The sequence below is a fragment of the Aulonocara stuartgranti genome, assembly GCF_965226115.1.
Source record: "Aulonocara stuartgranti genome assembly, chromosome: 9".
Taxonomy (NCBI): domain Eukaryota; kingdom Metazoa; phylum Chordata; class Actinopteri; order Cichliformes; family Cichlidae; genus Aulonocara; species Aulonocara stuartgranti.
This window is the reverse complement of record NC_138960.1, coordinates 2,485,001-2,505,729: the sequence shown is the minus strand read 5'-3', so window position 1 is coordinate 2,505,729 and position 20,729 is coordinate 2,485,001. Positions and strand designations below refer to the sequence as shown.

The window sequence follows — 20,729 nt, the reverse complement described above, 5'->3', positions numbered from 1 at the left end:
AGATGCTGTTTTTAGACTGAATCATCTTACTAACCTGTTATCAACTAATCATGTGTAAAATGTTCCAACAGTTCTTTCTTTCTTAGTATTACTTTCTGTTCCAGGGTTCTGTTGCCCCCATCGCAACATTTTTGAGATGTTATGGCAAAAAGAAAAGAAGAAGCTCCAGACACATGTATAGTAATTATACGAAATATAATGTGATTCTCAGACATGTTTTAAAAATACATGAGAATCCTACAAACTGTGGGCCGGTATGCTACTGGAGCACCTGCAGGAAATCCATTTAACATCTGAAAAGTCAGATGTCCTGAGATATGCATAACAACAAATTACCTCTGAGGCAATAACAGAGTGACCAAATTACTGAGAAGAGAGAAAACAGCTGTTTAGGTCAGTTCTGTTTATGTCATGTATTTTTAAGGGACAAAGTCCACGCAAATATTGACTGGTCTGAAAGTTTGAGGATGATAAGCTGTAAACAGAGACCTGTTCCTGTAAATGTCTAATCAAATAAAGAACATGCCAGGTGAACGCTGTTTTCTATTTTTCATGCTATGAGGAGTGTTAAAAAGATGAATCAGACAGAAATGCATTTGCAAGTAGAAGTTTGAGAACACATCGTCTAAATAAAAATTATGTAAACAGAATGTGACTGAAAAAAAAAATCAAAGCAAAAGAGTTCTACTGTCTAATGTTTTCATTAGAACCATACATCACTTTCTCTTAACCACCACAGAAGAGAAGAGCTCCTTTCTACACTCAAGCTAAAGCTTTAATAACAACGAGCACCACAATTCGGATAATTTTCTTCGACTTCTCTGGCCCCGATAACATGATCCAGTCCAGGATGCTGAGGGAGAAGTTGGAAGACATGCAGGTGGAGAATACTATCAGATTATTCTGTTATCATATGTTACCTTATTTATGTAATCAAAATAGTTGAATTATGATGTTGCTATAGATCATATTATACCCTTTAAAATAGAGTGTGTGATCTGTATGTAGTTTAGTTTTCATTATATTCTTGAGTTAAAGGAACATAATCATTTTGTAGTTCATTAGATAAATATGCATCACTCTGTATCCTTGATCGGCTGTGAATGTCTTACACTGTTTTCTTTAAATGCTTTATTGCTGAATCATATGAAGAAAGTTGTAACCAGGAGACTTTGTGTCTAGGGCAGGAGAGATAGACCACATTCCATGCCCCCCCACCTTACAGAGAGCAGAGGAGCAAGGAGCCGAGGTCATAATTTAGGCGCCGTGAGAGAAAGAATGTGAATGCTTGGGCTTTTATGACAAGGAGGGGGGCTGTTACTAGCTATAAAAGTCTGTGAAAGTGGCTACCATTTTGAGATCTGCTGCGTACCCTCCGCCAGCAGCTCCCCATCATGATGGTTCAAATGCTCTTACGTGTTGAATTGTATGGAAATAAATGATTGTTGATTGAGCATTTATACACCGAGTATTGTCCTTCCTTCAGCCCAAAGATTAAAAGAACTGCTTGTTTTCAACAATACACAGGTCCAGTGGATCAGTGACTTCCTGACAGGCAGACCACAGTTTGTGAGACTGCAGCAACTGAGCACCCTGTTCTGTCCCCTTTCCTCTTCACCATCTGTGACTGTCTCCTCCAGAAATTCTCTGATGACATGGCCAACTCGAGACCGCTTCCTCTCATCTCATGGTACACAGAGTGTACACAGTCCTTATCAGACCTAATAAGGTTAAGATATTTTATCAACATATAAATGATTATATATCTCCAAGCATAAATAATTATATGTTTCTAAGCACAAATGACAACCTAAAAAATATCAATTCTAACAATTACAAGTGCTTTTTCTGATGAAGACTTTTTAAAACTGTGAACAGCAGCTAAGTCAATAAGGATCTGTGACTCCTGTGTCCAAAAGTCCTCAGCAGTGGAAACACCACAGTTCAAAGTGCAAACCTTTTTCTCTGCAGTCCTCAAGATGCTCTCAGCTGTTTAGCTTTAGGTAGAGCAGAAAAGTTTTACATAGTTCAATACCACTGAATGTTACATAAGACCCTGAAAACAAGGTGACAGTTGCTTCCCAAGCAAAAACCTCTGCATGTGCTCAGAAATCACAACAAATAAGACAATAATAAGACCAAACATATAAGTGACATAAGAGGCTAGGGAAAGAGCAAGCATGAAGTGAGATGCTGTTTGTGTGTGTACGTGTGTGCACACTTGTTCAAGGTCCCTCTCGTTATGTACCAGTGTGATAAAGTCCTGAATGCAGCCTTCAGTTCTGAGCCTTAAAGAACATACACTCAGCAGCAGAATAGAATCACGTATAACTACATTTATACATTTTCTAAATTACCAATTATTACATGCACATTCCTGCAACAATGTGATACAAAATGTGAACTACAGTTGGTGGTTTTAGCATGGAATGGCATAACAAGCAGGCTAGTTTCCAGATTAGGGCATAAGTTAAGTCCTGATTTAACTCAGTAAAAAGTGAATCACATTTGAAGCAGAAAACCCGGGGTTAACCCTGAAGTTACCTGGATATGACAAAATCTCCTCTTATACTAGAGGCCTCTGTTGTCAGGGGGGGAACACTTCAAAAAGACTCTGAATGACTTGGACATTAGGACAGACGCCATAACCACTGAAGAAACTGCAGCCGTGATCAAACTCCTTGAGAATGGCAATGCATTGGGCATGTACATGGTGTCTGCAGAAATGCTGAAGCACATCAGTGCCCCGTCAGCTTATGTTGGTCATCGGCACAAGTGCAAGAAGATTGGCTAAGAGGAGTTACAGTAAAGCTCCCCAAGAAAGGCAACCTGGCGGACTGCAACAACTGAGGAATCACACTATAGCCGAAGACTTCATAAGGCCCTGGACCAGAAATTCCGGGAAGAACAAGCCGGATTCTGCAGTGGCTGGTTGTGCACAGAGCAGAATTTAATCCTGTTCACAATCACCGAACAGACTTTGGAATACCAGCAGCATCTCTCGATTAATTTTGTCGATTTCACATAGGCATTTGATAGCGTCATATGGCATCCCTGAAAAGTTCATCAAAATATTCTGAACCCTCTACCTTCGATCCAGTTGCTGCGTCCTCACAGAGGATCGCTACATCACCACTGAGACCGATATGAGGAAAGGGTGCATTCTATAAAATAAAATAAAAATATTACTGCATTGTGGTTTAGGTAAAAAAAAAAGAGAAATTAATTCACTTAAATGCGCATTCATGTGAAAATAAATACACTTCCAGACCAAAGCCAAAATTTCCTTTCATGTACAATAGTAAATGGAACAATGCTGCCATCTACTGGGCAAAACTTAATAAGCAGTACTTCTTAAACAGAATTAGCCTGCAGCACAAAATACACATACCTGCAATAACATGGGACATGAGTAACCATGGGTTTCCAGCAACAGGATCCCGCCCAACTATCAAGAGAAATTTCAAATTATTAGACACGACAGTCTCCTCTAGCTGTTAGCTGCTAGCTCAGCGTGTCCATTTTTCCTACCGTCTAACCCATTAATTGCGAAACAAGATCATAAAACTGAAATCTACTCAGATGCTACTGTATGGGCAGTTCATGCTGTTAATGCTGTCATGTTAACCTCAATGGGGATCTTCAAATATGTTTTAAACTCATGTTCAGTCAGGGCGGACTGAGGAAGAACTTACCACAGCAAAAGCTTCATTGCTACTAAAGGGATAAGCTTAGGGAAAGCCCGTTTACCAGTAGCAGACTTCCACTGCGGATTTTCAAAATAAAAGTTTTAAAATCAAATCTTTCAAAATAAACCCATGGTTGCGATCCCAAGTTTAACAGGAATTTAACCACAACAAAACCATGTTCATTATTTTACATCGTTACACATACTTTCACTTACCTAACATTAACCGACTTCGTCCCTTCCTTACTCCCCGTGCTGCTGCCATCCTTGTCTATAGTCTTATTACTTCCCAGATCAATTATTGCAACTCCCTCTTATTTGGTCTCCCCAATAAGTCCCTCCATAAACTTCAACTTCTTCTTTCTGCAGCTCAGGTCATAACTCATACTCCATTAAGAGACCATATTACCCCAATTCTTCAACAGCTTCACTGGTTGCCCATAGAAGCTCAGATAAACTTTAAATATTAAATTCTCACGTTTAAGTGCATCCATAACCTTGCCCCTCCTTATCTGTGTGATCTGCTTCAAATAACCTCTGTTTCCTGCTCTCTCAGATCTTCATCTGCCACTCATCTTGTTGTTCCTTCTGCTCATCTTGTCTTTCAGTTGCTCTGCTCCTCGGCTCAGGAACTCACTTCCTCCAGTTATAAGAAATATAGATTCCGTTCCCTTATTTAAGTCACAGCTCAAAATTATTATTACTATTTATTATTACTCATTATTATTACTATTACTATCATCATCATCATTATTATTATTATTATTATTATTATTATTATTATTATTATTATTATTATGCAGACTTCTATGGACCAAGATGGCTTTGGGATACCTTGGCGTCCATCAACACGCCAGACGGACCTCAACTTCGCAGATGGCATTGTTTTGTTGGCTGACGTCTGGAAAAACATGAAGACCATGACATGAAAACTTGGAGCAAGAGGCAGCCAAAGTGGGCTTCCGGATTAGCGGGAACCAGGCCAAGGTCATGAGAATTGGTTACGTGACGGCACAGTATCCCACAGGTAGGACAGCAATGTCTGGTGGAGGTGAACCAATTCACCACCCTGGGCAGCATCCTTGCAGGCGACAGAGATGCTGATCATTAGTCGTGTGTCAGATTGTGAAAGCGGGTGCGGTTTTCCAGTGACTCTGGCTGATCTGGTTGATCCCGAAGATCGACCGGGCTACAAAGATCCATCTGCTCAACTCCATCATTATACCTACCGCGATCTGCACTTGTGATACATGGAAAACATCAGCCAAAATCGCCAAAGACTCAATGTGGCTCAACACTCATGTCTAAGACGGATCCTCCCTGTTTCTTACTCGGACCATGTCACCAATGAAGAAGTCCACCGCCGGACTGCCACATGTCCCCTCAATGACATTGTGACTGACCGGCCTTTTGGGGGACAAACACTGTGCCAACTCCCGCACCAACTGCCCAAGATCACCATCCCATGGAACCCACCCCTTGGAAGACACAATCCAGGCCGCCCCCGTACAACATGGCGGAGGACTTTCATCGGTGAGTTACACACCTTAGACAGCCGAAGCTGATCGATTGTGCTGGCGGAGATCTGCCGCCCAATGCAAACAGCAGGACCTAAGTCTAAGTAAGTCTCTGTTGTTAGACTAACAGAACACAAACCATGTGAAACCTCTGGGGACACTAAACAGCTGCAAATTTACTGGGTTTCTTTTTACTGCTGATGTGGTATTATAAATGAGTTTGAGTAAATTAACATTTAGTATTGTCAGAGAAAATCACATTTTCTCAGATTCTAATTTCTAGGATTCTTCTAATCTGAACAGAACAATAGGACACCATATGCTAGTTAGACTCTTTAACAGTGTGTGTATGCTGTTGTTGTAATGAGAGCAGGTTGCATTACAGAGTTACATAATGAGACTCTCAGCAGTGATACTTCAGCTTCTTCCCAGCGTAACATAACTGCTGGCTTGGTAAGCTGACACCACATGCACACTGTGTGAGACTGTGTCACCAGAACTCCTGTTACTGTTGTTGGAACAAATACAAGTTACAGCAAAGGTAATGCTGCCTTCATGTCCAAAGAAAACACCAAACTTTCGACTTTTTTCAGTGAAAACTTTTTGAGTTTGTAATAAACAACATGTTTTGGAGAGGAAAATGAATTTAATACAGGACAGAGTTTGAAAGCCAATAAACATAGATTGCATGTAAATATAGTTTTTTTATGCAGAGTCTTTGAAAGCAATGGTTACAATAAAACATTACTTATCATAAAAGCTATGAATGAGTATGTTTTCATGAAAAAATAAATATAATTGACGTTATCAGTGCACCTTTTATGATTATGGCTCCTCAGCATTCAGCATTATAATTGTTTTATGACATTAGATGCGAAAAAAAAACTTCTATTGATTAAAAAAGTAGAATATAGTTAAGTGGTAACCACCAGAACCACCTCCGTATTATTTTTGATTTAAATGGTAGAAACGCAAAAGGACGACTTTTGCATTAAAACAACATGTTTTTTTGTTTATTTTTCCTTTTTTGTTTGTTTTTGCTATAATATAATGAGCTCATTTATTTTCTTTTTCTACGCATCTCTCTCTTTTAGCTTTTCTGACACGTTAATGCAACATTGATCTCCCCCACGAGCGCTTAAGTAAACCGCGCATGCGTCTCATCACCAGAATCTGCGATCGTGCAGCACTGTGGGTCCCGTTACTAAAAGGAAAATCCCAGGAAGTGTGACGGGATAAGGTGGCTGACGGACCCGGTGGGCCTGGGCGTTGTGTCAGCTGCAGACACCGGACAGCGCTGCGCTCAGACGGTTACCCACAGAGACTCCAGAGAGACTGCGCGAACTCTTGGAGCTGGCCAAGGTACGAGTCTCCGCGTCTGCTGCCGCTGGTCTCCTCCGAGGTGACAGAAAGCTGACGGTTCTGTCGGTATCTGCGACAGCCTTGATAACATCATACTTAACAGATCACACCTGTGTGTTCAAACCAGTAATATTATGTCATCACCGAGACCTGTGGCAGGGATCGATGGGACCTCTTTTATCCACTTTGGATGTCAGTGTCTTCCACTGATGTTTGAGGATGGTGGCTCAGCGCGTTCAGCACTTTTACACAATGCTGAACAAACAAACAAAGTCTCAACTTGGCACATAAAACTTTAACAGTGAACTTTACAAGAAAATGTTATTCAACGCCGTTTCACAAGTTTTTGATGATGGTCGGAAATAATTAGGCATCCATTAGATTATTTATTTAGGTTGTAAAAGCATGTTGAAAGGATGGATATCATACTCAGATATAATTAGGAAACTGTGGCTGATTCATCATTGTATATATTAGTAAATATAAAAATGTAACTTTTGATAATTAAATTCTGTATGACTCATTTTGAAAATTGTACTGTACACTCACCTCTAAAAAGTTTTCTACAGCTCTGTTCAGAGCTTTGACATCATTGCAGAGACTGCAAAAAGAACCGCTGCAGTTTCTTTTTAAGCCATAAACCAGTGAGCTTCCCAGACAGAACTAAGCATGCATTCTGCCAGTGATGGGTCGGTCGAAATGGCTCTCAGAGCCGGATCTTTGAAGTGAACAAGGTTTTTTTTTTCTTTCTCCTGCCCTCTCTTTCACTTTTTTTCGCTTCACGTTGCAAATCACCCTTGTGTTTGCGCTGAGCAGAGACGGCAAACAGAGCCTTGCGTTTGCGCCCCTCCCCCCTCTGCTCAGCGCTGAGCTGAGGGGGCGGGGCGGTAGTTACACTCGCAACAGCAGTAGCACACAACAAGAGCAGGAGGGAGAGGGAAAGAAAGAGAGCCGGGAGCAACAAGAGACAACACCGTCACATTGGAAAGGTACAGTAAAGAAAATGAGTGACACCAAGAAAAGAAGCAAAGTCTGGAGCCATTTCAATCTTATTGACAAAACAAAGGCAGAGTGTACAAGAAAAGGATATCATATAGAGCCGGCTCCACAAACAACATGCACAGGCACCTGAGAACTGTCCACCCATCAGTGCAATGGGAAGATAAAACGCAGTCAGTTGAGTGTGATATTAATATTTCTAAATGCCAACCTTTGCCTTAATTAAAGATCTGGGCGTTCTTTTCTTTTTGTCGCTTTTTTTCCATATTTTAATTTATATTTGATTGTGTTGTGGTTTGCAGTGTTTTGTGTTGTTTCACTTTAAATTTGTTTAACAGGAAAAAGCTGAAAATTTAAGTAGTTAAAAGTTAAAATGTATGAAATGTAAATAGTTGGTTTGTGTATTTTATAATTTATTTATTACATTTTATGTGGAGTATATTTACAGTGGCCCCTAGAGACAAAGCAAGTACAAACTCCAAAACGTACAAACTCCAAAACACAACTGAAGTGCTCCAGGATGCTAGGGGCCGTGTTGAGCTTTTACCTAGTGGCTACACAAGCCAGGAAGTACCAACAATTGGATTGGGTGTGTGGTAGTAACAGGTAAATGAGGGTTTTTTTAAAAAATTATTTTAATATATATATATGAGTGTTTGTGTATTAATACAAAAACAATAGACATATGAATTCGATTGTGTAATTTAAGTGATCTAGTAGCTCTGTTTTGGAAGTTTAGTTAATGCTAGAAATGTGTTTTGGAGTTTGTACATGTTTCGTCTCTAGGGGCCCCCATAAAAATTTATGTATAAACATGCATAAAGAAAACCACGTTTTTTTACATTACTAATTCCTTTTGTGCATAATTTTATGTTGTTGTTGATAATTAATTAATTAAAGCAACAAAACAACCTGAAGAGCCGGTTGGGAGCCGAAAGAGCCGGCTGTTTTTAGTGAGCCGAGCTGAAAGAGCCGGTTCTCTAAAAAGAGCCGGAAATCCCATCACTACATTCTACTGGTGGTGGTCAGAGGGCCCGGTGGCGCCAGTGTCCGGCAGCCTCGCCTCTGTCAGTGCGCCCCAGGGCAGCTGTGGCTACAATGTAGCTGCCATCACCAGTGTGTGAATGTGTGTGTGAATGGGTGGATGACTGAATGTAGTATAAAGCGCTTTGGGGTCCTTAGGGACTAGTAAAGCGCTATACAAATGCAGGCCATTCTTGATCTCCATCACACATGATACAAAAAATATAATTTGAGCAATTAACCATTCAATATTTCCTTTTTTCCTGTTTCCTTTAAATATGGATTTTTAAATATGTAACTTAGATATATTTCATGTTTATGTGTGATTGAAATTGAAATACAGCATGCAGGTGCATTGGATTGTGTGGTTTTTATTTAAATTCAGATGCGTTAGGGTTAGGGACCTGAAGGGATGGACATGATCAGCAACAACACTCAGGTTGGCTGTGATGTTTATGCTCAGTTGGTCAGTGTGCCAGTCTACTTCAACATTTGATAGGTTTTGCTTTCATAGATCAGGGCTCTAGACTACCTTTGTGCCATTGGTGCGCCTAACTTTTTTTCTTAGGTGCACCAGCACAAAAGTTAGGTGCACCCAAATTTTTCAACCACATCGCTTAACACCGCAGTTTTACATGTGCACTTTTTGGGGTGGAAATTTGCTGTCCATACAGCCAATATTGATTTGTAAATGATTAACTAACAATCTTGTCAACACAAAGTTCTTCATTGGGGCGCGACCGTGGCTCAGGGGGTTGGGAAGCTCATCTTGTAACTGGAAGGTTGCTGGTTAGATCCCCAGCTCTGTCTGTCTTGGTCTTTGTGTCCTTGGGCAAGACACTTCACTTACTGCCTACTGGTGATGGCCAGATGGGCCGATGGCGCAATATGGCAGCCTCGCTTCTGTCAGTCTGCCCCAGAGCAGCTGTGGCTACAACTGTAGCTGCCTCCACCAGTGTGTGAATGTGAGAGTGAATGAATAGTGGCATTGTAAAGCGCTTTGAGGGTCTCAAAAAGCGCCATAAAAATACAGTCTATTATTATTTATTTGGAGCACAGTTCTACAAGAAAGATAAGTTACTGAAAAAGTGCTTAAAGTGCGTTGGCACTCTTTGGTAATATTGTAAGCAATGTTAAACTTAATCATCACATCGGCTCCTCTGACGACCTGTTTGCTGCTGCCTGCTGCTGAAAGGCCGTGGGCAGAGGGGACACTTGGGCAGTGCATTTATCACAGCATGTAATGTGTTTTCTGGATACGCTGTGCTTTTTCAGCGTTTCAGTTTAAAACGTATTAGCACCAGTCACAAATGCAGTATTGCCGGCCGCGGTCTGTCCACACCCACAGCAGTAAATGCAGTGCATCATGTTGTCAGCTTTACTGTATCTTAGCCAGGGAAACTGGTCAAGCCGCTCTCTTCCAAATGTATACACTTTCCTTCTTTTACTTTCAGTGGGCTCTGGCTCGGAGTCGATCGTATGTGGCTCATTATGTGATGCTGTCTCCGAACCAGTGTTAGACATAACCTGAGAGGTTGATGGCTGTGTGTCAGAGCCATGAATCAGGCCTTAACAAAAAAGTTATCAATCGTTCTTTTCACCTTTTCTCGTTACCCACAGCTACATCTTCTTCTGTCAGCCACTAGGGCTGGGTATCATCGCTGATTTCTATAATCCATTCACTTCAATTCAATTTTGACTCAGACAGTCAGAAATATCATCATTCTGATCATTTATCAGTACTGACGCTGTGAGACTTCATCAGAGGTGTGAGCATCACAGCAGAGGTCTTTGTGTCAAAGTAACTGTGAATAAAACAGAAAAACAAGAAGCAGATTTTCCTGTTCTGGCTTTTTATAGCAGATGACCTCAAAAATATTCTGCAGTAGAACAAAAACAAAGAAAACCATGAATCAACGTATGAACATTACCTGATGCTGCTGAAGTGAAGCAAAGTTACAGAGGTTTGATTACAGACACAGCTGAGTGTTTTGCAAATTGTCATCATTTTAAAAAGTTTACGTTTCTTCAGTATTGAACAGCAGACTGGTGCGCAATAAGCAAACAAATAATGCAGAAAACAGATTCGAGAAACTGTTCTTGAAGTACATTTTGGTGTGAGCCGTTGACCTTCAGCCCCGACGGCGTGTCTGTGTACGAGAAAGCTGACATCTCACTGACGCGTCAGGTCCACGCTGTGTGTTCACGTCTTTGTCTGGAATCCGTGTACCTGCTCTCATTTACTGTTTTAGCTGTTTGGTGGCTGTTGAAATCGTTTTGTGAGCTTCTGGCGTTTCTGGCAAAATACATTTATATTTAAAAATCGATTCAGGATTTAATGAATCAATATCACATCATTCAAGCTAAAATCCATTTTAATCGGAAAATCGATTGTTGAAACCCCCCCGTGCTCACCTCTTTCTATCCGCCTGCACTTTCAAACATACATCGACATCGACAGGAATGTCTGGACCACAGCCAATCAGAGAGGTCCCACCCCTGACTGTCTCTGATTGGTTTAGATCACGATAGGGGCATAATGTGTGTCAGTTGTTGACCACATGGAGGCTTTCCGAGTTGCGGACACTTTTTGTTATCTCTAACGGCTGGTCACACCAGTGCCACCTAGGATTTTTTTTAGTCGCACCACTGAGAAATTAGGTCGTATTTTCAACGCAATTTTGGTCGCACTCTAGAGCCCTGATAGATGCTCTTTTGTACACTTGGGTCGTATGAAGTGGTTCTTTGACTTCATGGTCCTTCCTGTTAGCTTGAAGCAGTCTAGTCTTTCTGCTTTGACATTTTGAATTTTTGCCCAGAGAACTACCACTGTTGGTTTTTTATGAGAGAAGACACATATGCTCAATTTTATCATCAATTTATTCATAGATTTATTATCAAACTGTTAGAAATTAGTTTTACATGGCACCTCGGACCTCTGTGGCTCAGAGACAAAGACTGCTGCACCCAGGCAACCGAACGTTAACATGATTGATTGAAAGGGTGGCCTTAGGTCTGAGCTCACGTGTCTTCCTCTGCACCTCAGTTGACATCTCCTTATATAGAGATCAGCCTTTTGAAGGCAACACTCCCATTTCTATTAAAGTTTTACGTCAGCCTTGAAGTTTTGTAACTTGGTGCCATCTCTAGAGCAGGCAGACCTCAGAGACTTCTCTCTGTTTGTGTCTGGAAGTATCTGTGTGTAGCAGTCTAAATCATGTTATCAATCTCCGGCTCTCTTCCAAAATTTGCCCCTCTGAAAAACTAGTTCATGCATTTATTACTTCCAGGCTGGACGACTGTAATTCATTATTATCAGGATGTCCAAGAAACTCACTGAAAAGCCTTCAGCTAATCCAAAATGCTGCAGCAAGAGTCCTGACAGGGACTAGAAAGAGAGAGCATATTTCTCCTGTATTGGCTTCCCTTCATTGGCTTCCTGTTAAATCCAGAATTCAAAATCCTGCTCCTCACATACAAGGTCCTAAATAATCAGGCCCCATCTTATCTTAATGACCTTGTAGTACCATATCACCCTATTAGAGCACTTTGCTCTCGCTCTGCAGGCCTACTTGTTGTTCCTAGAGTATTTAAAAGTAGAATGGGAGACAGACACTATCTCTACTTTTAAGATTAGGCTTCAAACTTTCCTTTTTGCTAAAGCATATAGTTAGGGCTGGACCAGGTGACCCTGAATCCTCCCTTAGTTATGCTGCAATAGACGTAGGCTGCCGGGGGATTCCCATGATGCATTGAGTTTTTCCTTTCCAGTCACCTTTCTCACTCACTATGTGTTAATAGACCTCTCTGCATTGAATCATATCTGTTATTAACCTCTGTCTCTCTTCCACAGCATGTCTTTATCCTGTCTTCCTTCTCTCACCCCAACCAATCACAGCAGATGGCCCCGCCCCTCCCTGAGCCTGGTTCTGCTGGAGGTTTCTTCCTGTTAAAAGGGAGTTTTTCCTTCCCACTGTTGCCAAAGTGCTGCTCATAGGGGGTCATATCATTGTTGGGTTTTTCTCTGTATATATCATTGTAGGATCTACTGTACAATATAAAGCACCTTGAGGCGACTGTTGTTGTGATTTGGGGCTGTATAAATAACATTGAATTGAATTAAATCCAAAACCAGACTACAGTGCACATCTGTGTACAACACAGGACAAAACACAGACACACAAATTATTGTTAGGATGCCTGGGTCGTTGACCCAGGGTATTTGAGTTTATTATATTATTTACACTTTTTAGTCTTTGGTTTCTTTGAGTTCTGTCTTATGGTTTATGTCTCTGTCTTCTTTAGTTGTTCTGTCTCCCCTATCACCTGTATCCCCTTGTCTAGTTCGCGTCTCTGTGTATCCTTAGTTCCTATATCCCCGTGTTCAGTCAGTGTTTGTGTCTGCCCTGGTCCCACGTCTCTGTTCCCTCTGTAGTGCCTGCATGTGAGTCTGTGTTATGTGTTTCCTGTTTTACTTTGAAGGTCTCTGTCTTATCTCAGTGTGTTCAGTTTACGCTTCCTTTTGTCTCGTCAGTTCTGATTTGCCCCAGCTGTGTTTCCCTCCTGTTATTCATTCCCTGATTGCTCCCTCTGTGTATTTAAGCCCTGTGTTTCTCTATGTCGGTGTCGCGATCTACCGTTTATTTTGCTGTGTGTTTTGCCCATCCACCGGTGTTAGTTTATTTTGAGTTTTGTTCCAGTTATGTAATTTTGCGTTCAGCATTAAAGCTGTTTTGGTTTAAGTTCTGTCTCCGGAGTCTGCACCTTGGGTCCTATCCCTGTCCGCACACAGCCATCACCTAACAATTATGAGGTATATAGCCTTTACAATAAAAATAAATTCTAACATCAGTCAGTTAATATTCTCTCTGCCCAAATGCAAAAATACAAATAAGTTGCTGCCTTGTGATTGGCTGATTAATTTGTGCTAATGAGATGTTCACAGGTATACCTAATGAACTGGACAGTGAATGTGTTACATGAAATGTTTCATTTAGAGATGCTGAGCTCTGTCACTGAGGAGGTGCTGATACCCGGGAGGTCAGTTTGCTCACCAGCTGCTGAGCTTAAGTGAACAATCAGCATTTGGACGTAACTCTTCCAGATGTGCCAAGCTCAGGTGAAGAGCACAGGAAATGGTGTCCTCTGTGGAGAGGTTTGGCCAGTAAGCAAACTTGAATGCGATGAATACATGATGCAGCAAAAGGGATGCTGTGGTCCTTTGCCAGCCTCTCGAAGCACTTCTTCAGGGTGGTAGTCATTACCAAATGTAATGGTGGATTTTTGGGGCAGCTTGAATCAGTGGCAGACTTGAAACACGATGAAACAACATCCTACTCCAGCATGGTGTCCAAAAGGACGTGTGCTGTTGGTGCCTGCGGAACAGTCAGTCTCCTCTGGCTTTTACAGACATCAGCCCGGGTGAAGATCGCCTCTTATTGCAGGGGTGTTCTCATTTATTGCAAATCTGGTGAAGTCAAGTCTAATTTTTTTAAAGTATATTTAACAACAAGAGTTGACCAAAGTCCTGTGCAACTAAAAAGAATAACACATAGCAGGGGAGCGTAAATAAAAAAGGCAAAGTCAGCAAACTTCAGAAAGGTAATCAGGTGTTTAATTTTAATGACTCAAAAACAAACAATAAAATCTTGTTATCAATTCTGAATCTAACAGGTGGCCAGTTTAGAGAAGCTAGAACGGGGTATAAATGGTCTTTTTATGTGCGCCTGTCACATTTCAGACAGGTCAAGAATGCGGAGCCTGTCCAATTCCAAAAGAAAGGCTATTGCAATAATCAAGCTTGGGTGAAATGAAGGCATGAATTACTTTCTCGACGTCAGCAGATGAGAGAGCGTTCTTAGTCTTTGCGAGGACCCTCATAGAAAGACAATGTCTGCCTGTCATTTTAAGCCTTTTTTCCTTTGGAACCAGCTCCACATACGTGGAGCTTCACTGAAGCTGTCTGCATGTGTGCCTGTGGGTCTTGTAACCTTTGAAACAGTAATATTTCAAAAAAGTTAGCACAGGTTTATCTCACTTTACTGCATTTAATGGAACTGAAACTAATTGCTGTAGTTTTGGAAACATTCTTGTTGTCTTGATGGCAAAGTTTTGGGCTTTCACCAATCATATTGCAAATTTCACTCTGAAATGCTTTTATCTAGTTCCCAGATACTTTCTCACAGTGGTCAGGTTTCTCCATGGAGTACAGCTGCTCCAGGCTTTAGAACTGTAGATGCAATATGTTGAAATGTTTCTGAAGCTTTGTAATGAAAAAAATTTGAATCATTTCTTCTCTGATCTCGTTTGTCTCTCTTTAGCTGCCCTGGTAAGAAGAGAAGTCAACATGCCTTCAAAACCACCAAGTAGAAAAGAGCGAAAGAAGTGGTTCACCTCTCTGACGGGGGAGGTAAGACGTGTTTCATGAGGTACGAGTAGATAGGATTGATGGATACTTTCAGTTGCATCAGAAAACTTTGTTTTAAGTGTTGTCCTATTAAAACAATGAGACTACTCTAACTAGTTTGAGTGCGTGTTGTTCACAATCTCACCAGTGTATGTATGTATGTATGTATGTTTCTATCTATCTATCTATCTATCTATCTATCTATCTATCTATCTATCTATCTATCTATCTATCTATCTATCTTTCTTTCTTTCTTTCTTTCTTTCTTTCTTTCTTTCTTTCTTTCTTTCTTTCTTTCTTTCTTTCTTTCTTTCTTTCTTTCTTTCTTTCTTTCTTTCTTTCTTTCTTTCTTTCAACGATACCTGAGTCAAATTACTGGAGAGTTGTGAATCAGTACGTCTGGCTTGGTTGTTTTATTATGGCTATTCAGTGCTGAGACTTTGTACCTTTCTAACACAATCCAAAGATGATCTTTGCATTTCACTCAGATTGGAAGTAACAACTTTCATGATGTGCAGCTTTTGTTGATACTGTTGTAGCTACAGTGCTCCTTTTGTGCCAGGTGTGGGTCTTTGGTGTTACAGAATAGTGTTCTGTCACCCTCTGGTGGCAACAGAATCAGATCACACATCTCAGCAATTCGGCAACTGATAGTCTTTGTGAATTTGTATAGAGCTTACTCGTTTGCTTTTATCGGTGTGTTGGGACTCCTTTCAGTAAAACAGAAGCCTGTGATTAACTTTGAACAGATTTAGCAGCTTTGATCAGACATTTCTATTTCTTTTTATTTTATTTTATTTTTTTGCTGTGGAAGAAGTAGTATAGTGAGTTACTTGTACTGGTCATGGACTTATTTAATTATTATAGTTATAATTATAATCTAATAATAATTACAATTATATAATTATAGTATAATTATAATTATATTAATTATAATATAATATAAGGCAGCACGGTGGCGCGGTGGTTAGCACTGTTGCCGCACAGCAAGAAGGTCCTGAGTTCAATTCCACCATCAGGCCGGGGTCTTTCTGTGTGGAGTTTGCATGTTCTCCCCGTGTCTGCGTGGGTTCTCTCCGGGTACTCCGGCTTCCTCCCACCGTCCAAAGACGTGCAGCTTGTGGGGATAGGTTAATTGGATAATCCAAATTGTCACTGGGTGTGAATGTGCGAATGAATGTGAGTGTGAATGGTTGTCTGTCTCTGTGTGTTAGCCCTGCGACAGACTGGCGACCTGTCCAGGGTGTACCCCGCCTCTCGCCCTATGACAGCTGGGATAGGCTCCAGCGCCCCTGAAAAGGATAAGCAGAAGTGAAGCGAATGGATAATATATATATAATATTATTTTTAAGTTTCTGCTTTTGAAGGCAGATAGTAATTAACACAGGCGCGTAAGCCATGAAACATCTGCTGTCTGAACAGAGAGAACTGTACAGAATAAAGAAAGTGAATACTGCTAACATTTGTATACACAGCAGTCCCTCGCTATAACGCGGTTCACTTTTCGCAGCCTCACTGTTTCGCGGATTTGTTTTCTCTGCAATTTTGCATGATTTTTTTCTTACAGTGCATTGTGTTCTGCATCCTGATTGGCTGTAGACCGTTGTCAGTTAATCTTGTGTCTCCTGTAACAGTCAGATAAGTCAAACTTTACTCAACTCATTCTTCTTGCTTCCTCTACTCCCGTACCATTGATTCATTAATGCTGAATTCTCTGGCAGCTGCTCTATTCCCATGTTCTGGACCTGAAAACAGGGTTTGATCTTTGGTTTCTATAATACTGGACTTATTTTTCTACAAAGGTTTGAACTTTGAGAGTTTAAACAAGAGAGAAAAGTGTGAAAATGTTCATGCCTGTCTGAGAAAAGTGTATAGAGTGTGTAGTGAGGGGTTTCACAGCCGTAAAACATCTATAATAATTGTAAAAAATAAAGTTGGCTACTTCGTGGATTTCACCTATTTTTAGAATGTAACCCCCGCGATAAACGAGGGACTGCTGTACTTATAAATGTTAGAAGTATACTTAACATTTATATACTTATACTTACTAGGAAAGCTTACTGACCATTAAAGCATCAAATAAAAAGTATAGACCCAGAAAGAACTATGCCCATATCTCTTCTGCTTCCTGAACTCCACAAAGGATGTCATCACTACTCATTGTCCATAACTGGGTGTAAAACAGCAACAATCGAACGTATTGGCCTTTCACTGTGTGGTCTTGTTTAGCTGCTCTCTCTGATGTGAAGTGTTGAAAGGAAGGTGGACAATGATGTCATCATTGAATTTTACAGCATTGGAAAGTGGAAGTGATGTAAAAGAATAGTCTGACAGCCAAACACGTGGGAAAGCAGACAGATGAGTGAAGAAAGTGAACATGATTTGCTGATATACAAAATTCAATTATGCTTTTTGCCAACTGGACTCTGATGGCCCCTCACAGCAGAATGAAATCCAAGCAGTGATAGAAATTACAGCAGAAGAAAAGAAACAGCAGTCTTGCTGTTGTAGGAAGTTCCTTCCTGTTAAAGAACAGATGTATGTTAGCAGCAGCATCGCAGAGGCACACGGTCAGACATAACATGAATAAACATGCATCATGATGAGTTAGAAAACTTAGGGAGGGCTCTGGATAGCAAAGGCATAAAGCAAAGCAGAGCCTGAGCCTGCAGTACAGCTCAGGGGCCACTTCAGGGCAGGAGAGAGCAGAGTCTAAGATAAGGCAGATACAGAGCCTGTGATAAGGCAAGGTGTAGGCGAAGGACAGGACATGAGAAAGCCTGCATTACAGCTCAAGGATGCTGATGGATTCCTGACTGAACATAATCTTTACACTAGATTAGCATAGTGCAGATTAGCAATTGGAGTTTAAAAAGAAGTCAAGGAATCAATTTATAGACCAAAATGTATTCAGACTTTTCACTCATCAAAGTAGCCACGGGATATAACAGCTGGACACACCTGTAGTCGTGGCTCATCATCAAAACACTCCACAAATCCTGCCAGTGATTCACTTCCTTATAAACCATTGAATCAGGTACTTTCCATAGTGATTCCCAGTATATTACACAGAAATAAGTTTTCTATTTTTTCATTTGGCTTTTGCTTTGCTCCTGATAAATTGTTTTCAAATATTGTGTATCCAAACTGTGGACATTCCCTTTTTAAACTTTTGTGAAACAATAAAGGTAAAAACCTGCGTATTATTATTATTACATTATTATGAGGCCACACATAAAAAACAACACATGCAAAAGAAAAACATTGACAATCAATACAATCAATATGCACATTAAGAGACACAACACTCAAAACACAGACAGACAGCACAGCAGATACAGACTGCATGGCTACAGTTTGATTTTATGTACACTGCCAAACGTTTTAGGACGCCCCATTTTTTCCAGTTTTTTATTGAAAATTATGCAGTTTAGTGTCTCATTAAGTTTTGTTTCCTTGTGCTTATTAGTTTTTTCTAAACACTGTATAATTTCCTGTTTTAGGATTTGTGTCTAGTTATAGAGGATCATATTAGTTCTCTTTAGTGTTGTAGTGTTCCTGAGACCTGAACCTCCTGAACCTCCTGAGACCTGAACTCTTTCATGGCATGCTTTTCTAATTTCTCTTCACTACTTGGGCTGACTGGGGCCTGATGAATGTAAAAACAAAACATTACCTGATTTTTGTTTCTGAGAAAAATGAGATCCACATATGAGGACATTTGCTGTAAATTTTGATAGAGCAGTGGCAGCATAACGTCCTCGTAAGTGGATATCAGGCCCTTGTAGAGCACAATGTAGTACTTTGGTCCTTCCCAATGAATCATTCAACTCAGCAAAATGAGCAGAAAAAGCCAAGAACTCCAAAACTTGGGCGGAGTTTGATCCTTCTTCATGTCTCTGCTGGAATTTCCAATGGTGGACGTCTTGTGAACTGCTCGTTCCCAGAAGACGAAGCGAACGACACAGAACGTCTCCAGAAATTCCCAGTTTATGCTCTGATCTTAAAAGACGCTGATATCTACCCAGACCACATTATCCTCTCCATCACCGAACGTTCAGCTAATTTAAGGTATTTAAGTTCAGCTTTTAATTTTATGCTATTTTACTTCAGTTGGATTTGTCTTTAGCAAATTCTCACAAGAGCACTCATCTTAGCACAATCCCTTTTAAAGCAGTTAAAGCAATACGTTTTCTTTAAAACTCTGTGTTAGTTAATCACAGTTTACTCAATGCAGTCGTCGTTTTACTAAAGTCAGAGGTCAGAGTGTCCTGTGCATCGCCTCGCAGCATCACAACTCTCAAGTTTCAGTTAGGCCTGTCTTTAGAATCGTTATTACATTTTTGCATTGCTCAACTTAAACACAATTATATCTACCTGAGTATATTCTGATTGGCACTAAGTATAGTAAACTGTCAGCAAAACCACATGTGAATCATAATCGTGTTTAACCATTACAACATTTAAAACTACTGACAGGTTGGTTGCACAGTTCTGATCTTCTTACTCCCAGAGATGAATATAAAGGTCAGTGATCGATCATGTCCACACCTCAAAATCCAAACATTTTTACTACTCAAATTACATTTGATTATATCCTTGATTAACAATAAAGAATAAAGTTACTATTAGCAAAAGCACACACAGACAAGAGTGCTTTAACACTTTATAAATCACATATAACACTCGATGGTGAGTCTTATATGATCCACGAGTGTTTGTTGCCTCCATCATGATGGTGTTTTTCTCCTGCTCTGCATCAGGTTTTTAAAGATGACAGATATTTAGTTTGGCTCGTTCAAAGTGGAGATGAGCTCTTTTGTCCAGGAGCGTCTGAGAAAAATAACAATCTTGGCTGATTACAGTTATTTTTTAAAGCCACTACATAATCATAACAATTACACGACTCCCCCCTTACTGAACGGTGTTGCTGATAAGTCTCCGTTTTCTCCTTTTGTTAGCTGTTGAATTTTAAAGTTTAGCTGAACAGTTCTGTAAAACAAAAATGCATTCATGTGTTATATGTCATTTTTTATTCATCATATAATTATAAACAGATAAAACACTGACACACCTGTGCTGTTACATGTTGCTACAGCAGACTCCTGTGAAGAAGGCGCCTCCTGTGACTCATAAAGCCAGTGATTTGCACTCTTTCACTAAAGTTCTGAATCTTTCTTTCAGCAGCGCCGACAGGAAGTGACCTGCCATATGTGCCACAGAGAGCATCTGCATCCCTCCAGATGGAGACTCTGCATCATGCACCTTCTTCTCATTCACTTCTATTCATCTCCTCATTTCCTTGAGCACTCATATGACGTCCATGGCCCCTCCCTGCGCATAATCCCGTCTCTCCGTTCTCTCCAGCTGATCCTTTCTCTGCTGCTAAACACACGTCCGGGTTTACGCACACATATGGTTTACACACACACACACCCACACACACACGCACACACATACGCACACCCACACACACACACACACACACACGTGGATCACGTCAAGCTTTTAGCCAAGCCTTCTCAGCTCTTACGCGCAGACACACCCTCACACACGTCGCTCGCCCCCACACCTCCCCTTCTGTCTCAGTCAGTGTGCAGCGGCAGCAGCGGAGGGTGGAGGACGTGCTGAACGCAGTCACGGAGGCTTCTGGCGCACAGCCGAGCCGTCATGAGCCGCTCAGCGGAAGTGGACGCCGCTGCGGAGGAGGAGGGGGCTGAATAGAAGAGAGAGA

General features: G+C 40.8%; 1 protein-coding gene and 1 long non-coding RNA gene across 2 annotated transcripts in view; one reads left to right on the top strand and one right to left on the bottom strand.

Moving 5' to 3' along the window:
• Positions 1-1,525: 1,525 nt before the first annotated feature.
• LOC309713911 lies at positions 1,526-3,743 on the bottom strand. Its single transcript, XR_014278736.1, has 4 exons — positions 3,696-3,743; positions 3,392-3,448; positions 3,090-3,164; positions 1,526-1,721 (listed from the first exon to the last, which is right to left on the bottom strand). It is a non-coding gene; the product is annotated as an uncharacterized lncRNA (long non-coding RNA).
• Positions 3,744-7,120: 3,377 nt separating this feature from the next.
• Positions 7,121-20,729, top strand: part of plppr5b (phospholipid phosphatase related 5b) — a 132,501-nt gene continuing 118,892 nt past the window's right edge. Inside the window, exons 1-2 of the mRNA XM_082545814.1 lie at positions 7,121-7,556; positions 14,910-14,998. Of these exons, the coding sequence (XP_082401940.1) occupies positions 14,936-14,998 (63 nt within the window). The 5' untranslated portion in view covers positions 7,121-7,556; positions 14,910-14,935. The remainder of the gene's footprint in view (positions 7,557-14,909; positions 14,999-20,729) is intronic.